Raw genomic sequence first — 23346 nt, forward strand, 5'->3', positions numbered from 1 at the left:
TATACAAGGCAGTATGCTAAGGATCCTTGAGAAATGGGCTTTTTATGTTAATAAAATCCTTTTAAAAATTGTGGCTCTCTACATGACCTATTGCAAAACTGCATTTAAGCAGAGTGGCTAGGCTCAAGCATAAGAGAGGCCTGGGTTTGAATTCTGACACCACTGTGTTCTGGTTGTGTGACTTTAAGAGACCCACTTATCCTGCCTGTGTGTGGTTGGTAAATGGAGTGTTGCTGGCACTTAGTGTAATGGTAACTGTTTTTCTGGGGAAACATTGGGATTGATTGCACTCCTGTTTTTTTCTTTCCTGTTGCCCTTAATTATTGTTTTACTCTTGGCATGGATGCAAGCATCCTGCCTTCCAGCATTTACCAAATATTATGATATGTTATCAGAAAATAAGACCTGGTTTTGTCCTCACCGGACTGCCAATCTTCATAGGAAACATTTGTTAAAACAATTTACCAAAGACAGTATGACAGGTATATTTTTCATAATGCTATGGACAAAATATTGTTGGAATATGTGTAAAGATATTTTGCCTGCAAAGTGAAAAAGTCTTCCCCTGGAAGGTGATGTTCCTGAAACAGGGTTTTTACAGATGAATAGGAGTTCACATAGGAGACCATAAATAAACTTAGTCATTACAGTTTCTTCATTTTACAGCTCCTCTTCCTTTTTAGTCTTTTCCACTTCCTTCTACTCCTCCCCTCCCTTCCCTCCATTCTTCTTCTCTCTCTTTCTGCTATTCCTCATGTTCCCTTTTTATTGATAACAAGAATGTCTACCTAGAAATATGCCAAGTAGGGAAAAGAAGCCAGTGCATTTAATTAGGAAAAATCACATCATGGTTGTCTTCTCTAAATAGCATGTTAGTTTTTATCACCATAGCGAGTCATTCTGTTCTCAGCTCTGTTCCCAGTTCAGTTTGGAGACATTTATTTGCAACTCACTCTTCCCTTTACTTTCCTTATAAATGAGATGATGAAAGGAGCCTCCTCTGGGGTTTGTGGAGGGGCGCACGGGGTGTGTCCTTGCACGCTAACTCTCCCCTGGTCTGCTCCCTGCAGATGGGAAGCCCGTGTCTCTGTCTCCGCTGGAGTCTCAGGCGCACAGCCCGCAGTACACCGCGTCCAGCCAGCGGGAGCGGGAGAGCCTGGAGGTGCGCATGCGTGAGGTGGAGGAGGAGAACCGCGCGCTCCGCCGGCAGCTCAGCCTGGCGCAGGGCCGGGCCCCAGCGCACCGCCGCGGCAACCACTCCAAGACCTACTCCATGGAGGAGGGGACGGGGGACAGCGAGAACCTTCGCGCCGGCATTGTGGCGGGCAACAGCTCCGAGTGTGGGCAGCAGCCGGTCGTGGAGAAGTGCGAGGTACAGAGCACCCTGGAGCCTTGAGGGGCAGCCTCCCAGATTCAGTCCCCATGCCATCAGATGCCACCGGAAGCCCGGCCAGGTGCCAGGGAAGAGCTGGCATTCCTGACTCAGGCCTCAGTGTGCATCAGGCTCAACCTAACTTTGCAGTAGCCTGGTGGGTCATTTAGCCTCTCTGAGCCTCAGTTTCACCATCTGAAAAATGGGGATGGGGATAAGAAGACCTACACCATAGAGATGTTAGGAGTAACCTGATGGAACCTACTGCTTGTTCTTTGTTAATTTTGACATGCTCAGGGTTTCTGCACCCAGTTGTCACCCTGGGCACCCTGATACAGTGTGAATGGCATACCAGAGGTTGCAGCCCTATTGGGCAGTTCCGTGGGCCTCTTTTTCGTGTTATGAACAGTTCCTGCAATTCAGAACCAGAGATTTGTTGCTTATCTAAGGCAGTGATTTGAACCTATAAAGCTTAATATCATTTCCCCCTTTTTAGAGTATTCTTTCTTCCTTAGTAACTCTTGAGAAATTTGAAAAACTTAGCCACTTCCTCTCCTGACCACCCCTTACCACCTTATTTGTGTATCCAGGTTTGTGGGTGCACTGAATACACACACCACACACATGTGCTCATTTTCTGCTTCTCCCAGTTCCTGTGGACAGGAATTGGAACATCCCTGTTAAGAGCAAGGCCTCCTGAGACAAGACAAGCTTAAGTTCGTATCCCAGCTCTGGTGGTTTCTGCTGTGAGGGCTTGAGCAAGTTACCTAACCTTTCTGAACTTGAGGTGTGTCATCAATAAGGTTGAGAAAATAAGGTTGAGGATTAAATGGGATGGTCCTATAAAGCCGCAAATAATGCTTGGTGCATAGTATGTTTTTATTATTGGTAATCTTTATTATTTTTAATTAGAGACAACTATTGCCTGCTGTTTTCTTTATTTCACTTCCTGGCCACATTCTCAGAATGTTAGACTTCAACTTTCCTAAGAGAAAACAGTTTGCAAGGCTGTAATACTCTGTTCGCACAAATGAGGTTATTAACTAATATTGATGATTCAATACAGTCTGTCATAAGGGAATGTAGGACTTATTGAGTGAGGTGGACTTAGTTCTATGAAAGGTTAGTGGTAAGTGAGGATAACTTAGGCTAGAATGGTAAGCAAGAGCCTTGGGATGGTAGGATTTCTTTCAGTTTCTCAAGCCCAGTTGACATGTGGAATAGTGGAGGGTTGGAGAAAGACTGATGGAGGATATCCAGTGGGGAATATTATATGTGAGAAGGAAGTATGTAATAAGTGCTACAAATTTCACTGTCAGATCCTCTCAGAACACATTGACAGAACTCTGCTGTGGAGCTCTGTTTAGCTGTCACCTAGCTGCAAGGGAGCCTGGAAAAGATACATTTTATTCAAGGAAGTCATGTTCTCTAATATTTTAGAGTTTTGCCACTTAGAGAAAACAGATGTGACAGTTACAGTCAACATTCTCTGTCACATGGGTGTTTCCAAACTTGGTTGGGCATTAGGATTGCATATCAAAAATGCATATTCAGGAGACCCACCCTACACCTACTAATTGAGAATCTCTGGGAGGAGGCCCCAGGAATATGAGTATTAAAAAGTCTATCCCAGGTGATTCTGAAATGTTGGGAACTGTTCGGAAACCAGTGCTTTCAGGCACAGTATAAATCAGCGGTGGGTTCTCTCTATCCCTGTGCTCTTTGAGGGATAAAGTAACATTGTAGGAATTCAGGACTTGAGCTTGTTGATTCTCACTATAACTTACTTTTTAATCTTCTTAACTTACACCTGAGAATTAGGCTTTAATCAATTTGCTTTTCTGCTCTTTGTGTCTTGATGATGCTACTTCTTAGACCCTTAAAAGTTATCTTTAGCAGAATTTGTCTGTGAGGAACCCCTGATCCTGTTCAAAGCTTCCATAGATGAATTTGAAAGTCTTGACCTGCTGGCCTGCTCTGGGTGTACATTTTACCTTGAGATGGCTGGCTTCATACCCATTAACAGTTTATTTCCTCTGTCTCCAGCACTTGGTGTCTTGAAAGAGTTCAGTGAAAAAGACAAGAAATGTCAGTCAGTGGAGCCAAAACAGGAGCCTCTCCTCATGGTGACACTCTGTGGTCACAAGTGGTAAAGCTGATCCTGACGCCCTGTCAGAGGACAGAGCCTTGTAACCAAGGACATTGCCACCATCTCATTGTGCTAGAACTTCTTGGGGTATGACAAGTTCTGTAATGATACCCAGGCTGTCAGCTGAGATAATCTGGTGATAGAAGCAATAGGCCCACATCAGCCTGGTCCCTCTTATCATCTTCTAATTATGTGGCCTTCAGATAGCTGCCTATTTTATTCTTGCCTATCTCTGTTGTCAGGGCAATGCTGCGTCATAGAGAGACTGGTTTCTGTGTGCCTCGGAACTTGGAGCAGAATGATCCTCTTTGATCTTCCCTGTACGGCTATGTGTATTTTTCTTGCATTTTCTGGTTCTGGTCTATTCCAGGAGGCAGAATACCATCTCATGGTACAGCAGAAAAATCACCACACCTGGAGTCCGAGGTCCTAACCAGGAAGGTCTTCTCACTAGTCACTGCTAGTCATGTGACCTACCTGTTCAGTTACCCTCTTCTAATCAATTTCATCACTGCAAATTGAGAAGATGAATATGTTCTTTCCAGTGCATGTATGAGGATAAAATCACATAGTGAATGGGAACCTAACTTTGTATGAGAGTCACATATACTTACTATGGATATTCCTGTTGCTGTCTAACAAATCACCTAAAATGTGATGCCATGAAACAATACCAACCACGTATTAGCTCTCCAGGTTTCTGTGGCTCAGGGATTTGGGAAGGGCTTAGCTGAGTGGTTTTGGTTTGGGGACCCTCAGAGAGTTGTCAGTTTGTGACTGGGAAAATGGGAGCTGGCCCAGTATCTCTCTCTCTTGTTGTAGACTCTGGGACTCTCCATGTCTGTCTCTGGGGCCAGTTTGGGCTCCCCCACAGCACAGGGGCTCCAAGGCAGTCAGTTGCTTCCATGGCAGCTGAAGGCTCTAAGTACCAGTGTTCCAGTGAGCAGGGAAGAATGGAAACACTTTTTGTGACCTGGCCACAGAGTCCACATAGTGTCACTTCTGGTGATAGTCTGGTCTTCTAGTTGAAAAAGTCACAAAAAGCCCACCAGTTTTCAGGGGGAAGGAGCACACCCCTCCTCTTTCAATGGGACAAATGTCCAAGTAGTTGTGGGTATACTTTAAAATGGCAACAATTAATAGGGTTATTTTGGAAAGTTGGGTAAATGGGACTCTGATGTCAGAACACCCTTAAGGAAATATCTCTCTCCTTCTATTCCTTGCTCTGAACTTCATTTCTTAGTAGTAAGATAATAGTAATGAAAGTTAACATTTACTCAGCCTTTAAAGTACACTAGGCACTATGCTAAAATTTATATTAAATATCTCATTTAATCCACAAACATACTTTCTTCATTTTGCAGATTAGAAAACTACTTCTAAGAAAGGTTAAATAATTATTTTAAAGTCACATTGCCAGAAAGAGGTAGAGCTTATATTTAAGCTAAGTAATTTGCTTCTAGAATCTGTGCTTTGAACTGGCTGCCCTAAATCCTCCTTAGTTAGAGATATTGGAACCCACATTTCCATCAGCTCAGAGCCCCAATCTTCATTCTGCACCTGGCAGGTGCCTCACTCCAGAAGGTTTCAGGGTGACCCATTGTCTTGACTGAGGGTTCCAGCTCCAGGCAAATTCACTATGGATTTAGTGAGACTGAAAAAAGACAGTGGAATGTTCTTGCGGTAAAAAGGTTTATACCCAGCTTTAGTCTCATGGCAGTAGGTTGAGCAGTAGAATCATGTCCGCATGTCTGTAATTCACCTCCATCTCTGCCTCCACCCAGAGCACTGGGCAGAGCTGTTTATATAGTGATTCAGTCAATAATGCCTTCTTGCCAACAAATGTGGGAGCATTAGCCTAGCCATAGGCCAATTACATCATCAAGTAGTTTAGGGTCAGATGAGGATCCTGGCCAGAGGAACTTTCATTTTCCCTACACTCAAACTCCTCCAGGATTCTTGCCTCACAATCTACACACCTTCAGTCTTCTGCTATGGTCCCTGTGCAAGAAAGCTGGAGCATTGTAACCAGATTCCACAACAGCAACAGAGGATAACAACGTAGAGATAATAACAAAAATTATGATATAGGTAACAAAAATTATAATAATCCTCATGCCTGAGGAGACAATTGCCACCAAATGATCATTCCAGCTGCATACAAACTTATTCTACTTAGATGAGTTCATGATTCACACTTTCTATGGGGGAAGTAAATCTTCAGTGTTCCCTGTGCGAGAAAGCTGGAACCTGCTAACAACAAAAATAACAGTAATAATAGTCGTCCTCAAGCCTCACAATATTGATTGCCACCAAGAGGTCATCCCAGCTGTATTCAAACCAGTCTTAGTTTATGATTAGCACACTTCATGGGAGGCCAGTAGTGGTACTAATAGGAAGCTCCATGCATACCCAGCAAGTAGCAGTTTTTGCCAGGGTATGTGCTCAATCCACAAAGACGTTAGAGGAGATTAACCTTAAGGGCGATAAGACACATGTTTTAATGACACTAACATAGGTACATCTTGTCCATAAGGTAGGATGCATGCAAGAGAGTTGTCCTGTGTTAGGACTGTGGCAGGAAGGGAGTCTCATCTGGGTCTAGTATACCATATCTTTATCCCTCTCCCTGTGGGGGTTACTGAGGTGTCTATATATAGTGCACATGCATTGGCCATGAAGATAAAACAAACTCTCTAGTAAGGTGCTCCTACCTTCAGGCTGTTTAGTATGTACTACTGTGATCTTTGGGGGCCACTCTGCTATTACTCTATGAATACACAGGAGGCCAGCTTCCAGGCCTTGTCCCCAAGGTGCCACGAGGGCCAGCCATCACTGGTCCTTGTGTCAAAATGTCCAAGGCCACATCCACTCAATGGAGTCTCCAGAGTTTATTGTAGTTGGTGCTAGAAGCAAATTATTCTGGTGACCTAACCTGGACTCCAATGACTGCTCCTTGGTTTGTACTTGTAGTTATATAGGGGAGGCAGCAATGTGTGTTAGCATGTCTGCGGGGCTTCTCATTCAAACACCTTAGCACTGTCTATAAGCAGACTGACCATCCCTGTAGGCTATTTGTGTTTGATTTCAGGCCACAAACCACTGTACCTCTGTGTCATGCCTGCCCCAGTAGGACTACGTGGTACGTGAAACTTCCATTTTATCCCTAATTGCTACACCCATTCTTGTAGTGCATGTCCAGTAAAGTGGGTGCCTTAATCACTCCCAATTACCTGTGATTGGCCACAGGCTGCAGAGAGATGCTCCAGGCCTCTTTTGGTTATCTGCTGGTTTGTACAACATGCAGGAAAAGCAACCAGAAGTCCAGTCATTGTGTCCACATGAGTCATGGCATATGGTACCCTTCTGACATGGGCAGAGGCCCAGTGTAGTCTATCTGCCACTTGATGAGGGGCATTGGCCCCTTAGCTGTTGTCCCATGTTGCTGTAGGATTCAGTATAAGTCCCTTTTAGTGCGCAAGTGCACTCTTGCTGGGCTCTGCTGACTTGCTCAAAGGTCAGTGGCAAGCCCACCTATGGGTTACAGCCCACATTGTCTTCTGCCCCACATGCAACAAATGATGTAACCATTGGGCCACATCAGAGGCAGGCTTTCCTTCTAGCCAGTGCACCTGCGCCAATTCATCTGCTTCATCATTTCCTGGGGATGCCAGTGGCAAATGGCCTGTTACATGATAGGCTGTAACTGTCTTAGTCTGACCAGAGGCCCATAGGTCTCGCCACAACTCTTGCCCCCAGAAGGGTTGGTTATCAACCAATCAGTTGGCACAGTACCATGTCAGTAGCCACAGGGTCAAGCCTCAACAGGCGGCCCAGATGTCAGTGCTGACCATTGGGGAGGGCTCCTGGCTGATCGTGAGCCAAGCTCCCTGAAACTCTGCCCATTGACTGCTCTTCCCCTCACCATCTTCCATCCATACTGTCTCAGTCTTAGGATGGAAGGCTATAGCCCTCCATCTCAGGGACTGCCCATGGCAGAAACCATGGGTTGGCTGTTTCTCACAGTATTATAAAAGGCTGCAGATGAGAGGGATGTGCTCCTGTGAGAGTCATGAGATGTAGCAGCATGAGAATGTGAGCTGCAAAGTGCCATGGATTTAGTGAAGAATGAAATGACGTTGCCACAAGAGGAGGCAGCATGAGAATGCCAGCTGTGAGGAGCTATGGAGGAGGAAAAAGATCTGTTGGAGAATGAGAAGGTGTCACAGCAAAACACTGTAGAAAAGGTAAAGTGTGTGGCAGAGGCAGAGACCAGCTTGCTGCATGCAGACTCGCCCTGAAGTGGATGGGATTCTAGGTGACCTGCCACCATGGGAATAAAGCCGGGTATAAACCCTTTCACCCCAAGAGCCTTCCCTTGTCATTTTTCAGTCTCACAGAATCCAGAGTGAATCTCCCTGGGGCTGAAACCCTCAGGTAGACACTCATCATGGTAAGGGGGGGTCATCTTTCACCCTGGGGGTCAGAGCAACCCCATGAGGGTAATCATTTCTTAGTAGGTCTAAGCAAGGTTGTGTCTGTTCTTTTAAAGGAGTTGTTTTGTCTTAAATTGCCTTCAAGATCTCGGCTGTTCTTGTTAGCTCAGTGGGGATTTACCATTTTGCTTTGGGTGTTTGTAAAACTTGACACCTCTCACCTGCATTTTCTGACCTGTCAACTAACTTCACGGTGTTTTGATTTGTTTGGTCTATTCCTTGTTTTTACTTCATCTTCAAGCATTTTGCATATGACCTCAGCAGTGGAGGGGTTTGCCTGCCGTCTTCCCAAAGAGCACATTGCCCCTGGGAAACATGGTAGCTTTTGGACTCACATTTCTTTAGCTTCATATGTCATCTTCAGAGCGCCTTCAAGGACATAAATCTGCTAAAATAACTTCTCTAAATGTCACGCCCTGTATTAGGGAATGTTACAGATGGAAAGGCATGTAGTTGGGCTTTCTCATACAGTGATATTCAGGGAGCCCTCGCTTCTATGGTGCATCTTTGGTGTCCTCCCTGAGTCTGTTAGTTATTGATGGCTTCATAGCAGGGTGTCCCCAGAACAACAGCTTAAAACAACAAGCATTTCCTATATTATCTCATGCAGCTTTGGAGAATCAGGAATCTGGGAGCAGCTTAGCAGGGGGTTGTGTCCCTAGGTCTCCGTGAGGCTGTAGCTAAGTTGTCTGCCGGGGCTGCAGCCCTCTGTGGGTTCGGTTGGGACCAGAGGATCTACCTCGAAGGTGGCACACTGATGCAGCCAGGGCCACAGGGCTGCTTGGGTGTCCTCACTGAGGGGCAGCCAGCTTTCCGCAGAGTAGGGCATCCAGTAGAACAAGGCAGAAACCACAGTTTGTTTTTTTTTTATGACCTAGTCTTGGGTGTCATATACCATTACCTCTGCCACATCCTATTATTGGTCATGCAGATGGACTGTGATACAACATAGGAGAGGCTGCACAAGCTGGCAGGGGTCTTAGGGGACAGTCTTGGGGGCTGGCTACCACACCATGGCCACGGCAAGGGGCCCTGTCTCTGGCAGCCTCCTGTCGGTGCCTACCCCAGAACAGGCCTACCTTGATCTGCTTTTCATATGGTGCTGTCTTGAAACATTTATTTTTGAAAATGTGCTATTAAGAAGAACAGCAGCAAAGAAAGGTGCAACTCTCATTTTAAAGATGATGAAACTAGAGCAGAGAAAAGTAAAGGCTCCGTTGTTACATCACACCGTTGCTACAGGGCCCGGATGATGAATGATTCTCGTGGTTCGTCTCATTCCTGTGGCTTCTGCCCCCTTGTATGGAAGAGGCAGAGCAGCATTTGACAGGCAGACAGATTGGGCAGCTCTGCCAGCCCACCTTTCAACAAGGGGTCCCAGAACCCCTGTCCTTACCCGAAGGGGCGGGTGGGCATGAGGGCAGAAGGGAAGACCCTGATTCCTGACATTTGAGAATATTTAAGACTTGAAGTCTTGAATGTAGAGCCTTCAGAATACTATAAGCTCTCTTATGATAATAATTAATAATGATGACTGCTGATATCTACTGCCTGCAGGACGTCAGGCTCCAAGCCCTTTGTGTGAGTCATCTTGGTTAATCTGTCCAACGGCCCTGTAAGTTGACATATTTATTGCCTTTTTTTTATAGAGGAGGAAACTGAGGTCCCAGTAGGTGGTAGTGTATCTTGAAATGAGTTTGATAGGTGGGGTCAAGCACCAGGGCATCTTAAACAAAGGGCACATTATGGAAGCAGGGAAGCTTAGTACGTCATCCAGCTTGATCAGCCTGGGCACCATGGAAGGAGGCAGGGCTGTTGATCATAATGATGCTAATCATAGCTGCTTCCATTTGCTCTGCAAGCATGAGGTGCCAGACGCTGCCCTTTACATATGTGAGCTCATGAAATCATTTTAATCATCCTAATTTTTTAGATGGGGAAGCTTGGGCTTGGTGAGGCCACATCGCTAAAAACGTGCAGATTCACATTATAAATCTTTTTTTGTTTTTAATTATGGTAAGACAACCACATAGCATGAAATTTCCCCTCTTAATCATTCTGAAGTGTACAGTTCAGTAGTGTTGAGCGTAGTCGCATTGTTGCACAACTGGTTTCTAGAAATTTTGCATCTTGCAAAACTGAAACTCTACCCATTAAACAGCTTCTCCATTTCCCCCTCTCCCCTGCCCCTGGCAACCGCCATTCGACTTTCGATTTCTGTGCACTTGGCTACTTGAGATACTTCATGTAACTGGGATTCTGCAGTAGTTGGCCTGTGACTGACTGACTTCACTTAGCAGAATGTCCTCACAGTTTGTCTGTGTCGTAGCATATGACAGGATTTCCTTCCTTTTTAAGGCTGAATGATATTGATATTCCATTGTATGTATAGACCACATTTCATTTATCCATTCGTGTGACAAGGGACACTTGGGTTGCTTCCATCTCTTGGCGATTGTGAATAATGCTGCTGGGAACGCGGGTATGCAGATTCTCTTTGAGACCCTGCTTTCAATTCTTTTGGAGATATGCCTAGAAGTGGGATTGCTGAATCATGGTAATTCTATTTTTGATTATTCCAGAAACCACTGTACTTTTGTTAGAGTGGCTATTTTATACTGCCATCAACAGTCCACAAGGGCTCCAGTTTCTCTACATACTTGGCTCAGGTTGTAAATCTGAATACATTCAGTGTTCTGCCTCCCCTGGAGAAGCCGACTGCAGAAGGACTGATGACACAGGACTTTGAACCAATGCATCATCTGACCGTTTCTCACCCCCACCAACTCCGTCCCTGTCCCATGTCACCACTGGATGACTGTGTCAGCCCTTAGATGAAGTTTCACATGTGGATGTGTTTGAAGGTGTGTCCGTGGGTCCCCTCAGGATGCTGTGGGTTTACTGGGAGTGGCCACCCTGCAAACGGTGGCTCTTTGCAGCCAAATTCCTAGTGACTGGGACAACACGTACTTCATTGAGGGCACATTTCAGCAGGACATCACAGCGTCCCCCACACTTGGGGTACTGCAATGGCTTCCTGACTGTCCTCTCGGCTTTCGGCTTCCTTGCTTGCCCCTTCATCCCTCCTCCCCAACCATGCACGTGCACACAGAGGTAATCTGTTCTGAACCGGCAGCTTGGGCGAGCCTTTTATAACACAAGTCAGATCGTGCCATTTCTGAGCTCTGAACCCTCCAGCGGCTTCGCTCCTCACACACAGGAGAAGCCGAGTTCTTACAAATGCCTGCGAGCTCCAGGAGGTCTGCCTCCTGGCCCTCTCCAGCCTCCCCTTCAGCTTTCCTGCTGGCTGCCTCATTCCCCGGCAGCCTGGTCTCCCTGCTCCTAAAGCACATGGGCTCCTTGCGTCTCAGTGTTCGTTCTGCTTCCAGGTGTGCTGGGCTGGGATACCTAAAAGGCTCATTCCCTCACCTACTCCAGATTTTTGCTCCAAAGTCACCTTAGTGGTAGCTGCCCAGATATCCCCACTCTGAAGTCTTAGCCCTACTCCCCACCTACCCAGTGCACCCCTCTTCTTCCCCTGCTTATTTGTCCTCCTAGACTTACCACCCAGCATTCCATATATTGTAATTAAATACACATTTGTTTATTTTCTGTCCCCCAACTGCATGTCAGCTCCCATGAGAGGGACAGGGATTCGTCTCTTTTGCTCCTTTCTCAATCCCCAGTACCTGCAGTGGAGTCTGGCGCATAGAAGATGCCTGATCCATATTGCAGAATGGTTGACTGTTTGGTGAGTGCATGTCCACCTTCTGGGTCAGGCAGGTCATCAGAGGCCCTGTGGCCATGAGCGTAGCCCGTACCAGCTGTGGTGGATCAGTACTGGGCTGTATCTAGGCCTCCCACCTACCCCTAGCACACACGGGTCACACCCTGTCAGGTAAACTTCTGTTGTCCCACCCTAAAATCAGTCCCACCCTTTAATGTCTTTTCCACTTAATATCTGGGTTTCTGATTCCTTACGGTACTATGTTCTTTGTAACACAAGAAAATCAATCCTAAAGCAGGCCAGGAGTATGCAGGATGGAGGATGGTTCATTCGTTAGGTGTCTGTGTATTAGGCCTCGCCTCTCCAGGAGGGACGGGGGGTCAGTCCAGCAGGTTCAGCCCTCCCCATCCTCATTCTGGGCCCTGTAGCCCCTGGGGCCCCACCTGCCCCTTACCTAGACGCTGACAGCTTGGCTCCCATTACCGTCGGGTGTGCCTGCTTTATTTTCCATAGGGTTGTCTTTACGGTCTGTGGTTCAGTGTGTATAGCAAACAGAATTTGACCAGTGGTTTCCCAAAGTAGTAGAGGAGCCCTGGGGCTTTGTAAGATGACTTTAGATGGCATATTAGCAATACGTTTTTATTTTCATTGTAATGGTTTTAATGTGGGCTTTATTGAGGCAGGGCAGTGTGGGCTTAGCAGCAGGACTCAGAACTCAACGCCTTGCTTTGCCACCGACTGGCTGAGCCATGGGACCTTAACCGCTCTGTGTCTCACTTTCTTCCTCTTGAATTTTGGGAGACTGTGGATGTTAGGAAAGCTCCAACAGTCTTACCCCTCATCCGGGGTTTCACCTTTCATGGTTTCAAGCTACCCATGGCCAGCCTTGGTCAGAAGAGAGTAATTCTCCTTGTGAAGTACCAGCAGAAAGTCAGTAGTAGCCCAGCGCTGGTCACCATGCCTACGTCACTCACCTCCCGTCACGTCACCACGTAGGCATTTTACTATCTCACCTCAGTACAAGAAGGGTGAGTACAGCATAATAAGACACTTTAAGAGAGAGAGACTGGATTCATATCACTTTTATTACAGTATGTTCCTATCATTGTTATATTTTAGTTATTGTTGTTTGCCTCTTACTGTGCCTAATTTATAAATTAAACTTTATCACAGTTAGTTGTGTACAGGAAAAAAAAGTACATACAGGGCTCAGTATTACCCACCACTTCAGGCATCCCCTCGGGGTCTAGGAAGAATCTCCTGCAGGAAAGGGGGATGGCTGTATTGGAATTCTAGCCCTTGCTATTATAGAGGAATCACTGAGGACCAGAGACCTTAAATAACCCTTCTGGGGTCACTCAGCTGGCCAAAGCAGAGCTGGGGCCACCATGCAGCTCTCTTGATTCCCAGGGCTTGGTTTTTTGCACAGTGGACGCCTGCCCCGTGTTCTCCCTTCGCCTTTTCCTCTGCCTGGAAGGCTCCCAGGTGCCGCAGCTTGGGAGGGAGACAGTACCTGGGGGGTGAGTACTGCCTTAAGTTGATTTGAGTGAAAGGGGCTGTGCTGTCCACTGGGAACTGGAAACAGGTCAGGCATATGCCCCTCAGGCTCAGTGTGAGCACAGCTACCTTCTGCCGACTGTGACCAGAGGCGCTCTCCACAGGGCTGAGATGCGGCGGGGGTTCTCCACCTGCGGTCCCTGGACCAGCACATCAGCCTCCCCCAGACACCGGTGCTCCTCCGCCCCAAACCCCCTGAGTCAGGAACGCTGGGGGAGGGCCTGGCATGCTGAACAAGTCCCCTGGGGGTTCTGATACCGCTTACTCCTCTGTCCCCATTTTACAGACAAGGAAGTTAGGGCTGGAAGCTGCTGCCCGGCTCTCCTGCTGCTATTCCTGCGCTCAGTGAGTGTCAGCGTATTAGCCGCACCTCACACTCATTTTTCTGATCCTTGCTGCAGCTCGGGGCTGCCCATTCTGCCTCTGTTTTATAGACGAGCCTGTGAGATTCAGAGACGTTAACTGATTGCTCTGAGGTCACACAGTGACTTAGGTTTGAAGCTGTGGCTCAAACCGAGGTCTCTTCACTCTTGCTGGGTTTTTCCCACTAACCCGCCCAGCGTCTGTCCCCAGCTGTGTGCTCCTGGGCAGCTGCCATGGCGGCATCTGTCCTCTGGGAGGCCTGCCCTTGCCCCCAACATGGGAGTCTGTAGCTGCAGAGAGGCTCTGGGCTGCGCCTGATTTTATAGCATAGCAGATGCTGGTGTCAAAATCAGTTTCCCCTCACTCCAAAGTCTGCCTGGTTTGAGATGCTTTTGCTCAATTGTGCGCCCAGCAGAATGCCCTGAAGGGTGCACCAGGCCTCGTGGGTCACTGCTCCGGGTGCTACTTGGAGAGCAGGGCTGGGAGGGGTGTTGCTTACATCTGTCAGGGCCACAGCTTGCCTGCCATTCCTTTGTTTGGTCTGAATTTCTTCTGGAATAATAACTTTTTCCTTGCATCCATATATGAGAAAACAACCCTATGGTGATCTTTCTTAGGTTCTCATAAAGGCTGAGAACCAAAGTCACAAATCCCAGCTGGCCTTGAGCTTCAGGAGTGGCGATTGCCCTGGTGTAGTCACTGGCAGGCCTCCTCCTCCATGAAGCTCCCTGCGTCCTCTTGCCTAGGCGATGCTCTGCAGGGAAACCGGGCTTGCCATCCGAGGAGCCTTCCAGATGGGACTGGCTGGTTAGCTGTCTTTCTTTCTCTTCACTTGACCCTGGAGGATGAGGGCTGACTTCCCTTTCCTTCCTCTGAGCCCCAGTACAGTGACTGGCACAGCACAGTCCCCAAAATTCATGTCATGGCTGACTCCTTCCTGCAGGTCCTAAATGTAAAGGTCACCCACTTGATCCCAGTGCCATGGGAAGGAGCCCCTGTTCACAGCTGTGGCAATCTCTTACTTGTATCTTCAGGTGTAGCCTGCAGGTGTGCAAGGCATGCTCAGTACCACAGTCAGGATTAAAGGGAATGAGTGGGAAACTATCGGTTTCAGTAGAAAGATGCTTGTGGTCCGTGTGCCTGAGAACTTTGTCAGGTGCTGTAAAATTGCTAAGTACAAATGTATACATTTTCACATTACATGGATGCCCTCCTGCTGGCTTCATTTAGGGATCAGCCATGTATATATGGGTGCTTCAGAGTCCTCTGTGCTTCCTTGCCAGACCCCAGGACAATCCTAAGGGATGCTGAGGAAGGGTCACCAGAATTGGTAGGTCCTCGCAGGAAGCAGATGGTGTACTCAGAAGAGGTGGAAAGGGCTTAATGGAGCCCCAAGGTGTAGGCAGGGTTAAGGGGAACCAGTGAGGGTGGGTGCACCTCCCTGTAGGGAGTTACCACAACCCTTGGGCCAGAGGGGTGGGAGGCAGGAGGACTTATGAAGCCCAGCAAGAACTGGAACTCTGGGGGAGGGCCTCTGACAGGAGCAAGGGGTGTCTGATCCCTCTTTCCTGCCGCCCTCGGGACGCCTGCTGGGGCCTCCCATCCACCAAACTCAGCCAGAAACCAGAGGCAGTGGGAGCCCAGCTAATTCTGTCTCTAGAAGTCAGGCACACATGGCACAGAGCAAATTGGAGAAAGGGTAGCAAGTGGGTCTGGAGGAGCAAGTGAGAATATCACCTTCCTCCATGCCAGCTTGGCAAGCAATAAAGGCAAGCATGGCATCTCTGACTTATCGGGAGGAAGGCTTGACAAGCAGCCAGTGGTTAGAGTGATATTCAAACCCTGCCCTTTGATGGGAGGAATGTCCAAGTAATTATGACCATCGTGAAGCCAGCACACTGAGAACCTTGAAGCCTTGACTTTCTAGCTTCAAAACTAAAGTCATCATAGTGAGACCGTATCTGTGACGCTGCTCTTCCTGGTTCATCCCTGCCCCCTATGCTCTCAACTCTGGCCTCCCAGCCCCTGACCCACTCCTGTGATTCCCTTATGTACCCACATATTTTGGACCACCCCGAATGTCTCTAAGAGCATGACAGTCCAATTTTCTGCTTTCCTGGCTAGGAGGGCCCTGCTGCTGTGGCTCTACATGATGCATTTATTCATGATGGCAGGTGTATTGGATGAAACCAAAGAGATTGGAAAATTATGTAAAATATTTGAGAATGTGCGCACTTGTGCTTACATTTAATGGGCCCATTTAAAAAAGTCCCTGAACCCTGAAGTCAAGACAGAGTTTGATATCTTGGCGGCTGCGTGTTTAAATATTTGCGGTTCCAGAGAGCCTGATTCAGCATGTTTTTGCCCATTCTTGTCCCCTTCCTGGTTGTCTCCTGTGTGCAGGCGGTTTCCTATTCATTTCCTTCGTGACTTAAATGGTGACGGTTGCATCCACATTACAGTCTTTCATCCTGAGGCTTTGGAGATACTATCCTGAGATGCATGATGGTGTCCTTCGTTTACAGGTGGAGAAATTACGATATGCACAAATTAGAGAAGAGGTAGCATCGGTACCCTGTGGACCTGAGCTTACCCTCCACTCCCCTTTCTTCTTCTGAAAAACAGAGCTGCTCACAGCAGCGCTCTTGACCTTTTGAGCGTGGTTACAAGGGCTGTCCTTGGCTTTGTGGATGTTTATTAGCAGCATCCTTGGCCTCCAGCCAGTACATGCCTGTAGCCCTGCATGCCCCCAGGGATGACACCCAAAAATGACTCCAGACATTGTCAAATGTTCTGGGCAGGTGTCTTGCCGATGGGTTTCAGCCCCAGGCAAGTTCACTATGGATTCAGTGAGATTCCACTCATTGAATGTTCTTAGGGTAAAAGGGTTTATATCCAACTTTATTCCCACAGTGGCAGGTCAATCCCTAGAATCCTGTCCACTCAGAGCGAGTCTGCATGCAGCAAGCTGGTATCTGCCTCTGGGCGTCTCTGCCCCACAGCTGTCTCAGTCTCTGTCCTTGGGGCTGCCACCACTCCAGCCTCTGCTCTCCTGCAGCTGTGCAGCCATAGGGCCATGCCGCCGTGTCGTCCAGAGTACTGGGCGGAGCTCTTTATATAGAGTCAGTCACAACATATTGCCCACACAAGTGTACTGAGCTAGCCGACCAGGGCCAGGGGAGAATAGAAAGCTTTACTTTATCCACAGCAGGGCTGGGAGTGAATTATGCCACGTCGAGAACCATTGCTTTCCAGCAGGGTATGTTAAGGTCCTGGGCATCAGAGATTGTGTATTAATTGGTCTGAGGTGGGGCTGTGACATAGGGTATTTTTTTAAAAAATATTTTGAGTATTTCTGATGTTCCACCAGGGTTATGAATCTCTGTTCCAGAATTTGAATCCCATCTCTCTAAGCCTTAGCCTGATATCTAGTTCTGAAATAGTAACACTGTACCTGCCTCGTACAACCACGGTACCTTAATCTAACAATGTTTATAAAGTGGTGAGCCCAGTACTGGAGTGTAGTAATTTGCTCAGTAAATATTAGCTCTCATTATCCCTCCCTTTCATCTCCTTTCACCTTCTTGACCCCCCAGGTCCAAGCAGGATGGGGGGACATCGTAGCCCTGGTCCAACCCTGGGGGGTTGCATATTGTATATGGGAGCTTAGAGTAGAGTGAAATGATCTTCTTTTTATTTTGCAGTAACTATGGGCTCACAGGAGACTGCAAAAGTGGTACAGAGTCAACAGAGGTACACGTGGACGTGGTTGATCAGGATAATGGGGAGTCTGGAAGCCAGGCCCGGGAGGAAGGGCTGGGCGTAGTTCTGAAAACAAAGAGGTTTCCCTTTAATTTAAATGTATTGCATTCTGGAGGGTCTGTGCTTGTTTTGCAGAACTCCTGGGACGGAACAAGGTGGGGTGGGTGCTGGCAGGTGGGTTTTGATTCAAGGAAGCCTGTGCTGTAGGTAAAGACACAGCAGTGCAAGGTGGGAACCCTCCATTCTTCCAGCTGTTCTGAGAGGCTGGATGGCTTCTTGCATGAGATGCCCGAGAGCAGTGTTTTCCGATCTTTGCCAGCTGGTTTCCAGTCTTTGCCCACAGAGAATAATTGTAAGGCACCAGGAGGTCCTCAGGCAGAGTTGCTGGCAGCAGAGGGTAGCCACGCCTGAGGGCACTAGCCCTGTCTGGCAGCCTTGAGATCTCACTGGAAGAGATGAGTATCTTCACCTGCAGTTTATTCACAACACACCAAGGCACCCCTTCTGGGAAGCGCAGCACTCAGGCCATTTTTTGCTATGACTGGAAGGCAGCGTGCTGAGGAGCACATCTGCTCTCGGCATCCTGCCCTCCTGTTCTCAATGACGTCCTGCAGGTGTCACGTGTCGTGATTCTTATGTTACAGTGAGTCACCCTGCAACTTCCCCACGGCCGCCCTGGGTTACAGGCAGAGCCAGGGTTCATGTCTGGGGCCCATGTTCTTGCCTACTTAGATGAAGGGATCCAAAGTTTCAATCAGCTGAATGATCCCCCAGCCGGGGCCCCAAGGTTTTCACTGGTCTCTATGCCCTGCTGTCAGGTGGCCCCCAGCCAAGCCCATGACCTCTGGCGAGAACATTTCCCAAACTCCAAGCCCTTACTTATCAGTCTGAGATCCCTGATTGTAAGTTTGTCCTTTTAGGGCATATGTTCTTCTCTCTTTACCAGTTGTCATTGTCTCCCACCCAGGGCCTGGGGGCAGGGGACTCACTGTTTGCCTATTTGAGCCAATCGCCATTCTTCTTGTCCCCAAAATGTAATTGAAAAGAGCTTTAATGGTTTGCAGATGATGATAGCTCCATAAACCGATTAAAAAGGCCTTAATAAAACTGTCTTGAGTTATTTTCCACAGCTGCAGACTGTGCCCTTTGTTTTCTAATGATCCCAACAAGAAATAATGGGCAAGTGTTCCTTGGCATGTGCTGTGAAGCACCAGGAAGGTCCTCTTCCAACTAACTGCTCGCCTTGTTTTCTTTGCTTCCCAGACAATCCACGTGGCTATCGTCTGTGCCGGATATAATGCCAGCCGGGATGTCGTCACCTTGGTCAAGTCTGTCCTGTTCCACAGGTAAGCTTGGTGGTTGGGCTGCCCGCCTGCACACTTCCTCGCGGAAGCCTTCAGTACGAGTGGCGTTTCTCATCACTCAGTAAGCTGCCATGAAAATGTAATTTTTCTCTGAAACTCTGGGGAGAGTATCGTGTTAATAATGTTTACCAGTCACAATGAAGTGCAGCCTTATGGTGTTTAGAATTGTAGCTCTTAGAACTCAAGGGACCTTTCTTCAAGAACACCCCAAATTTGATGCTTCAGTTTCTTCATTGCATTCTCTTGCCTCTGTTTCCACATTCCTGTTGACAGGTTGGTTATGGACTGAACTGCATCCCCCTGTAGTTTATCTGTTGGAATTCCGGCACCCAGGACCTCAGAATGTGACTGTATTTGGAGATGGCACCTTTAAGGAGGTGATTCAATTAATTTGAGGTTATATGGGCCCTAATTCAGCATGACTGGTATCCTTATACAAAGAGGAGACTAGGACACAGGTGCACGTCCTGCAGGGAAAACCACATGAGGACTCAGGGAGACATGGCCATCTGCTAGCCCAGGAAAGAGGCCTCAGCAGAAATCAACCCTGTTGACACCTTAAGCTCGGACATCCAGCCTGCAGAACTGGGGAGAAATAAATTTCTATTGTTTAAGCTCCCCAGTCTGTTGTATTCTGTTACGGCAGCCCTAGCAAAATAATAAAAGGTGCTTTCTCTAGTCCAGTGTGGCCTGTCCCACCTCTGGGCATTTCTAATCATTAGAAAGTCCTGCTTTATACTGAAATCTTCCAACCAATAAATGATGACACCTGTGACCCTAGGGGACATCCCCCTCACCCCACCCCACCCCCACCCCATGAAACAAGTCCTACAAAGGACAGATTCCTTTTCCACCTGGAAGTGATTCTGCCTCTCCTGAGTCATCTCTTCTCCAAGTCAGGCTCCTGCTGTGTGCTTCTACTTTTTCACAGGATTTTCTTATAGACAGATAACATATTCAGGGTTTATTTGGAATGGAGTCCACAGTTCCACCCCATGCTCTCGGCTGTGTTGTAACATTCTTACCAAGAGTTTGGGTGAAGCTTTATCTGTAGCCAATGGTATGGAAATGCATCAGACCGCTGAGTCAGGGTCCAAGAGGTTCTCAACAGTAGGAGCCATCATGACAAGCTCTCAGAGTTCAGTTGAACAAAGATCAGTATAAAGTTTTATGCCCAAATGCAGCTGTGTGTGGCATCAGCAGAGATGGGAGAAATGGTGGACCCCTGCCTGCCAATTCTGTAAGAATTGGCATTCGTCTTCAGTTCCACTTTCTCTCTCAGTCCCCAACCAGCCCATCTTTTATCAACGTGTTGAGGTTCTCCTTATATATTTTTCAGCTGCACCAGGTGTAATTCAGGTGTGCATAGTCTCTCCCCTATACTTGTCATTCCTGAGCCCCCCTAGATCCAGCCTCTCTAATGCCAGAATGATATTTCAAAAAGGCCAGTCTGATTTCTTAAAACCTTTTGTTGGCTTTTCCTTGTTGAGAACAGAGAATTGAGCCTCTTCGCCATGTGGACAGACATTCTAGGGTCTGAGGTCATTCTGAGAAGTGTTTGCTCTCTCACCTCCTTCAAGCTCCAGCAACATTGACCTGCTTAGAGCTCTACCCCCTCTCCAAGGAGTGCCCTGCCTGTTGTTTTTGTCTTTGAAATGTCTGCCCATTTCTGCCCTCCTTCCTCTTCTCTCCCCATCATCTGGCAAATTCTTCTTGTCCTTTAAGACTTTGTGTAGGCATCATTTCTAACAGGAATCCTAACTGTACTGGTCAGTCTGGTTTGGGACTGCCCTTCTACCAGCCCATAATACCTTATTCATCTTTCTACTGTTATATTGATTACATTGCACTTTATTTATTGATACAATACTCTTCTGTAGTAGAGTATGAGATTTCTGGGGAGAGAAACCATGCCTTATTTTTCTATATTCCCAGTATCTTAACAAAGCACTCAACTTGTATTATATGCTCAATAAACGTTTATTGTTTAACAAGCAAATCTGGGAGACTTCGCTAACAACCTCAAGATATATTTATCCAATCAGTTGACTTAATATATCCATTTCAGACCTACTCAGTTTCACAGTCATGTCACTATATAACTGAATGATTTACAGCAAGTCATTTTTACTCTCTAGACTTCAGTTCTTTTATCAGTTAGCTTTTGCTGCGAATCAGTTCACCCCAAAACTTGTTGGTTGAAAACAACGCTTATTTTTTAAGCTCAGCCATTTATACTGAACTCACCTGGGAGGTTCTTTTGCTAGAAGCCATCATGTGCCTGCGGTCAACTAGTGGGTTAGCAAACCATCTAAGTCCCTGTCCCCTCCCTGGAGTGGGGAAGATAGGGTGGGAGAAATGAGCAGCTGACAGATACCGAACATTCTCAGCGATCAAGGCTCTCAGGACCACCTCACAGTTCTGTCCAGGTGGCAATATGATTGCAGGTGCACATCTCAGGAGGAGATGGGAATGCCAGTAAACAATAACCACGCGGGACTCAACCCCACATCTTCTGACTGAGGCGAGGTGGCCTTTCTACTCCCCCACAGCTCCTGTGCAGTTTTTGAGCCTCCTTGTGCTTCTGCAGCCTTCCTCTGCTGCTTGAAACAGGTATTCTGAGGACTGAGCATTGAATTAGGTGAAGTGGTTCTCCACTTTTAATGTATTTATTCCTTGTCACCACTAAAGAACATGAGTCCCTCCCCGATTGAAAAACAGCACCTTTTTTACAAAAGAGTATTTTCTTGGTTATGGATAGTCATGCTGGTTCTCACTTATGGCAAATTTTACGGTCATAAAAATTTCTGGTGGTGGTGTTGGGTGTAAATATTGCTGTTGCTTTGGCTCCAAATCAAATCATTCCAATAGTTGTTGAAATCATAAGAATCCTGTTGAGTATAAACTTTTACTCCTGCAGTAACTGTATAACACAAAGATGTCACATTTAAAAATAGCAGTAGTTTTATTCTTAGCTGCTGATGGCATGCCATCCTTTCATGGACACATGAGGACTTGAGAAAAAGCAAACTGTTAGTATGTGTTGTGAAATTTCTGAACCCCATGTCAGTCCCTGCTTGATCTTCTTGGACCCTGTGACCATTTAAGTCCCTCCCTCTCAGCCCTGAAATTCTAAAAATGAGAACAATTCTGTGAATTGATGTGCTGGTGATAATAAGTTGAGATATTAAGACAAAAGGACTTTTGAAAGACTTTGAACACAGTAAGTCCAGCTAGAAATAGCTTCATTGCTTCCAAAGCATGTTACGGGGATTAACTAATACACGATTATGAAACACTTTGACAAATGAAGTACCTTCCTGATGTTAGTAATAATATAATGATAGTGGTGCAGGAGGCTTCTTTTGGCTTTCACTGTTAATTACAGCAATTAGATTTATTTTCCAGACAAGATTTTCAGCAAATTTTCATGTAAGGCTTGCTTTGTTACATCAAATCAGTTTTACTTCTGCAGTATGCCTGGTGACGGTGGGCACACTATATTTTAGATAGGAAAAGAGTGATATAGGCACTCTTATACTCTGAGGCTGGAACTGAAAATTCCTGTAATGTTTTGGAAAGGAATTTTATAGTATTGTGCTTGAGACCTTCACGTTATATGCCCACTTTAAGGACTCTGTCTTAAAAGGGTAATCCTAACTACAGGGAAAGCTTGTATGAAATACTGCTTATAATCATAAGTTTTTTAAAATAATAAAAAATGGAACAGCACCTAAAAATAGTAGAACTAAATAAGAAACCTCCTTTTATAGTAAACTATGTTCACAGCTGGTTTTAAAAAGTATGTCATAACATGGACAAATTTAATGACATAAAATAAGTGAGCACACAATTCAAAAACGGTTGCATGATTTTTGTATAAGATGTGTGCATATACACATATACATGGTCGAAGTATGGGGGGATGAAACACTAGCAGAAAATACGTTAAAAATGGAAATGTTCATGTTATGATGGGAGTGGTAGAAAAAAGGGATCTTGTTTTTGTTTTCTCTTTATATGTATTTATATTTTGGTCATCTCATGATGCAGTCTCTGTGCTGAAGAAAAGTGAATGCAAAGAAAATAAGTACAAAATATATATGAGTGAAGGTTTCCATGGTAGAAAACAGCTCAATACATGTCTGTGTCATCTAGATGGAAGGGTATTTAAACAAAAACTTGGAGACTGCCTGTACCTCCAATCCCAGTTACAGATAAACCGGGGGGTATAGTTGCTCTTCAAGGAAACCTAGCTTTTTAGTGAGCAGGGACAAAAAATATTTACATAGTTACTAAGTGTTTACCTCCTGGGCAGGAAGGTGGCCCAGCTTGTAAAATTTTAATATTTGTTTGCTAGAATGATCTACTTAACTCTTAGAGTGTGCAGCCTGTTGGCAGGGCAGAACTGGGTATCTTCTTTACTTTGCATATCAAGCAGCTGGGGTTTTGTTGTTTTTATGCTTTTCTTTTTTTTAGAAATGTGTTTTCCTGAAGAACACGGTGGATAAAACAGCATATTTGGGACCAGCGTTTGCCTCTGATTGTTTTCTTAT

The 23346-nt window shown here is 46.5% G+C and overlaps 1 protein-coding gene across 2 annotated transcripts in view; it reads left to right on the forward strand.

Annotated features, from left to right (window-relative positions):
- The window catches only part of LARGE1 (LARGE xylosyl- and glucuronyltransferase 1), a 530062-nt gene that overhangs the window by 248324 nt on the left and 258392 nt on the right, over positions 1-23346 (forward strand). For both annotated transcript variants that reach the window (XM_036902848.2, XM_036902849.2), the window contains exons 3-4: positions 1071-1372; positions 18690-18772. In XM_036902848.2, coding sequence (XP_036758743.1) covers positions 1071-1372; positions 18690-18772 — 385 coding nt within the window. The remainder of the gene's footprint in view (positions 1-1070; positions 1373-18689; positions 18773-23346) is intronic.

This window comes from Manis pentadactyla, chromosome 10 (assembly GCF_030020395.1).
Source record: "Manis pentadactyla isolate mManPen7 chromosome 10, mManPen7.hap1, whole genome shotgun sequence".
Taxonomy (NCBI): Eukaryota; Metazoa; Chordata; class Mammalia; order Pholidota; family Manidae; genus Manis; species Manis pentadactyla.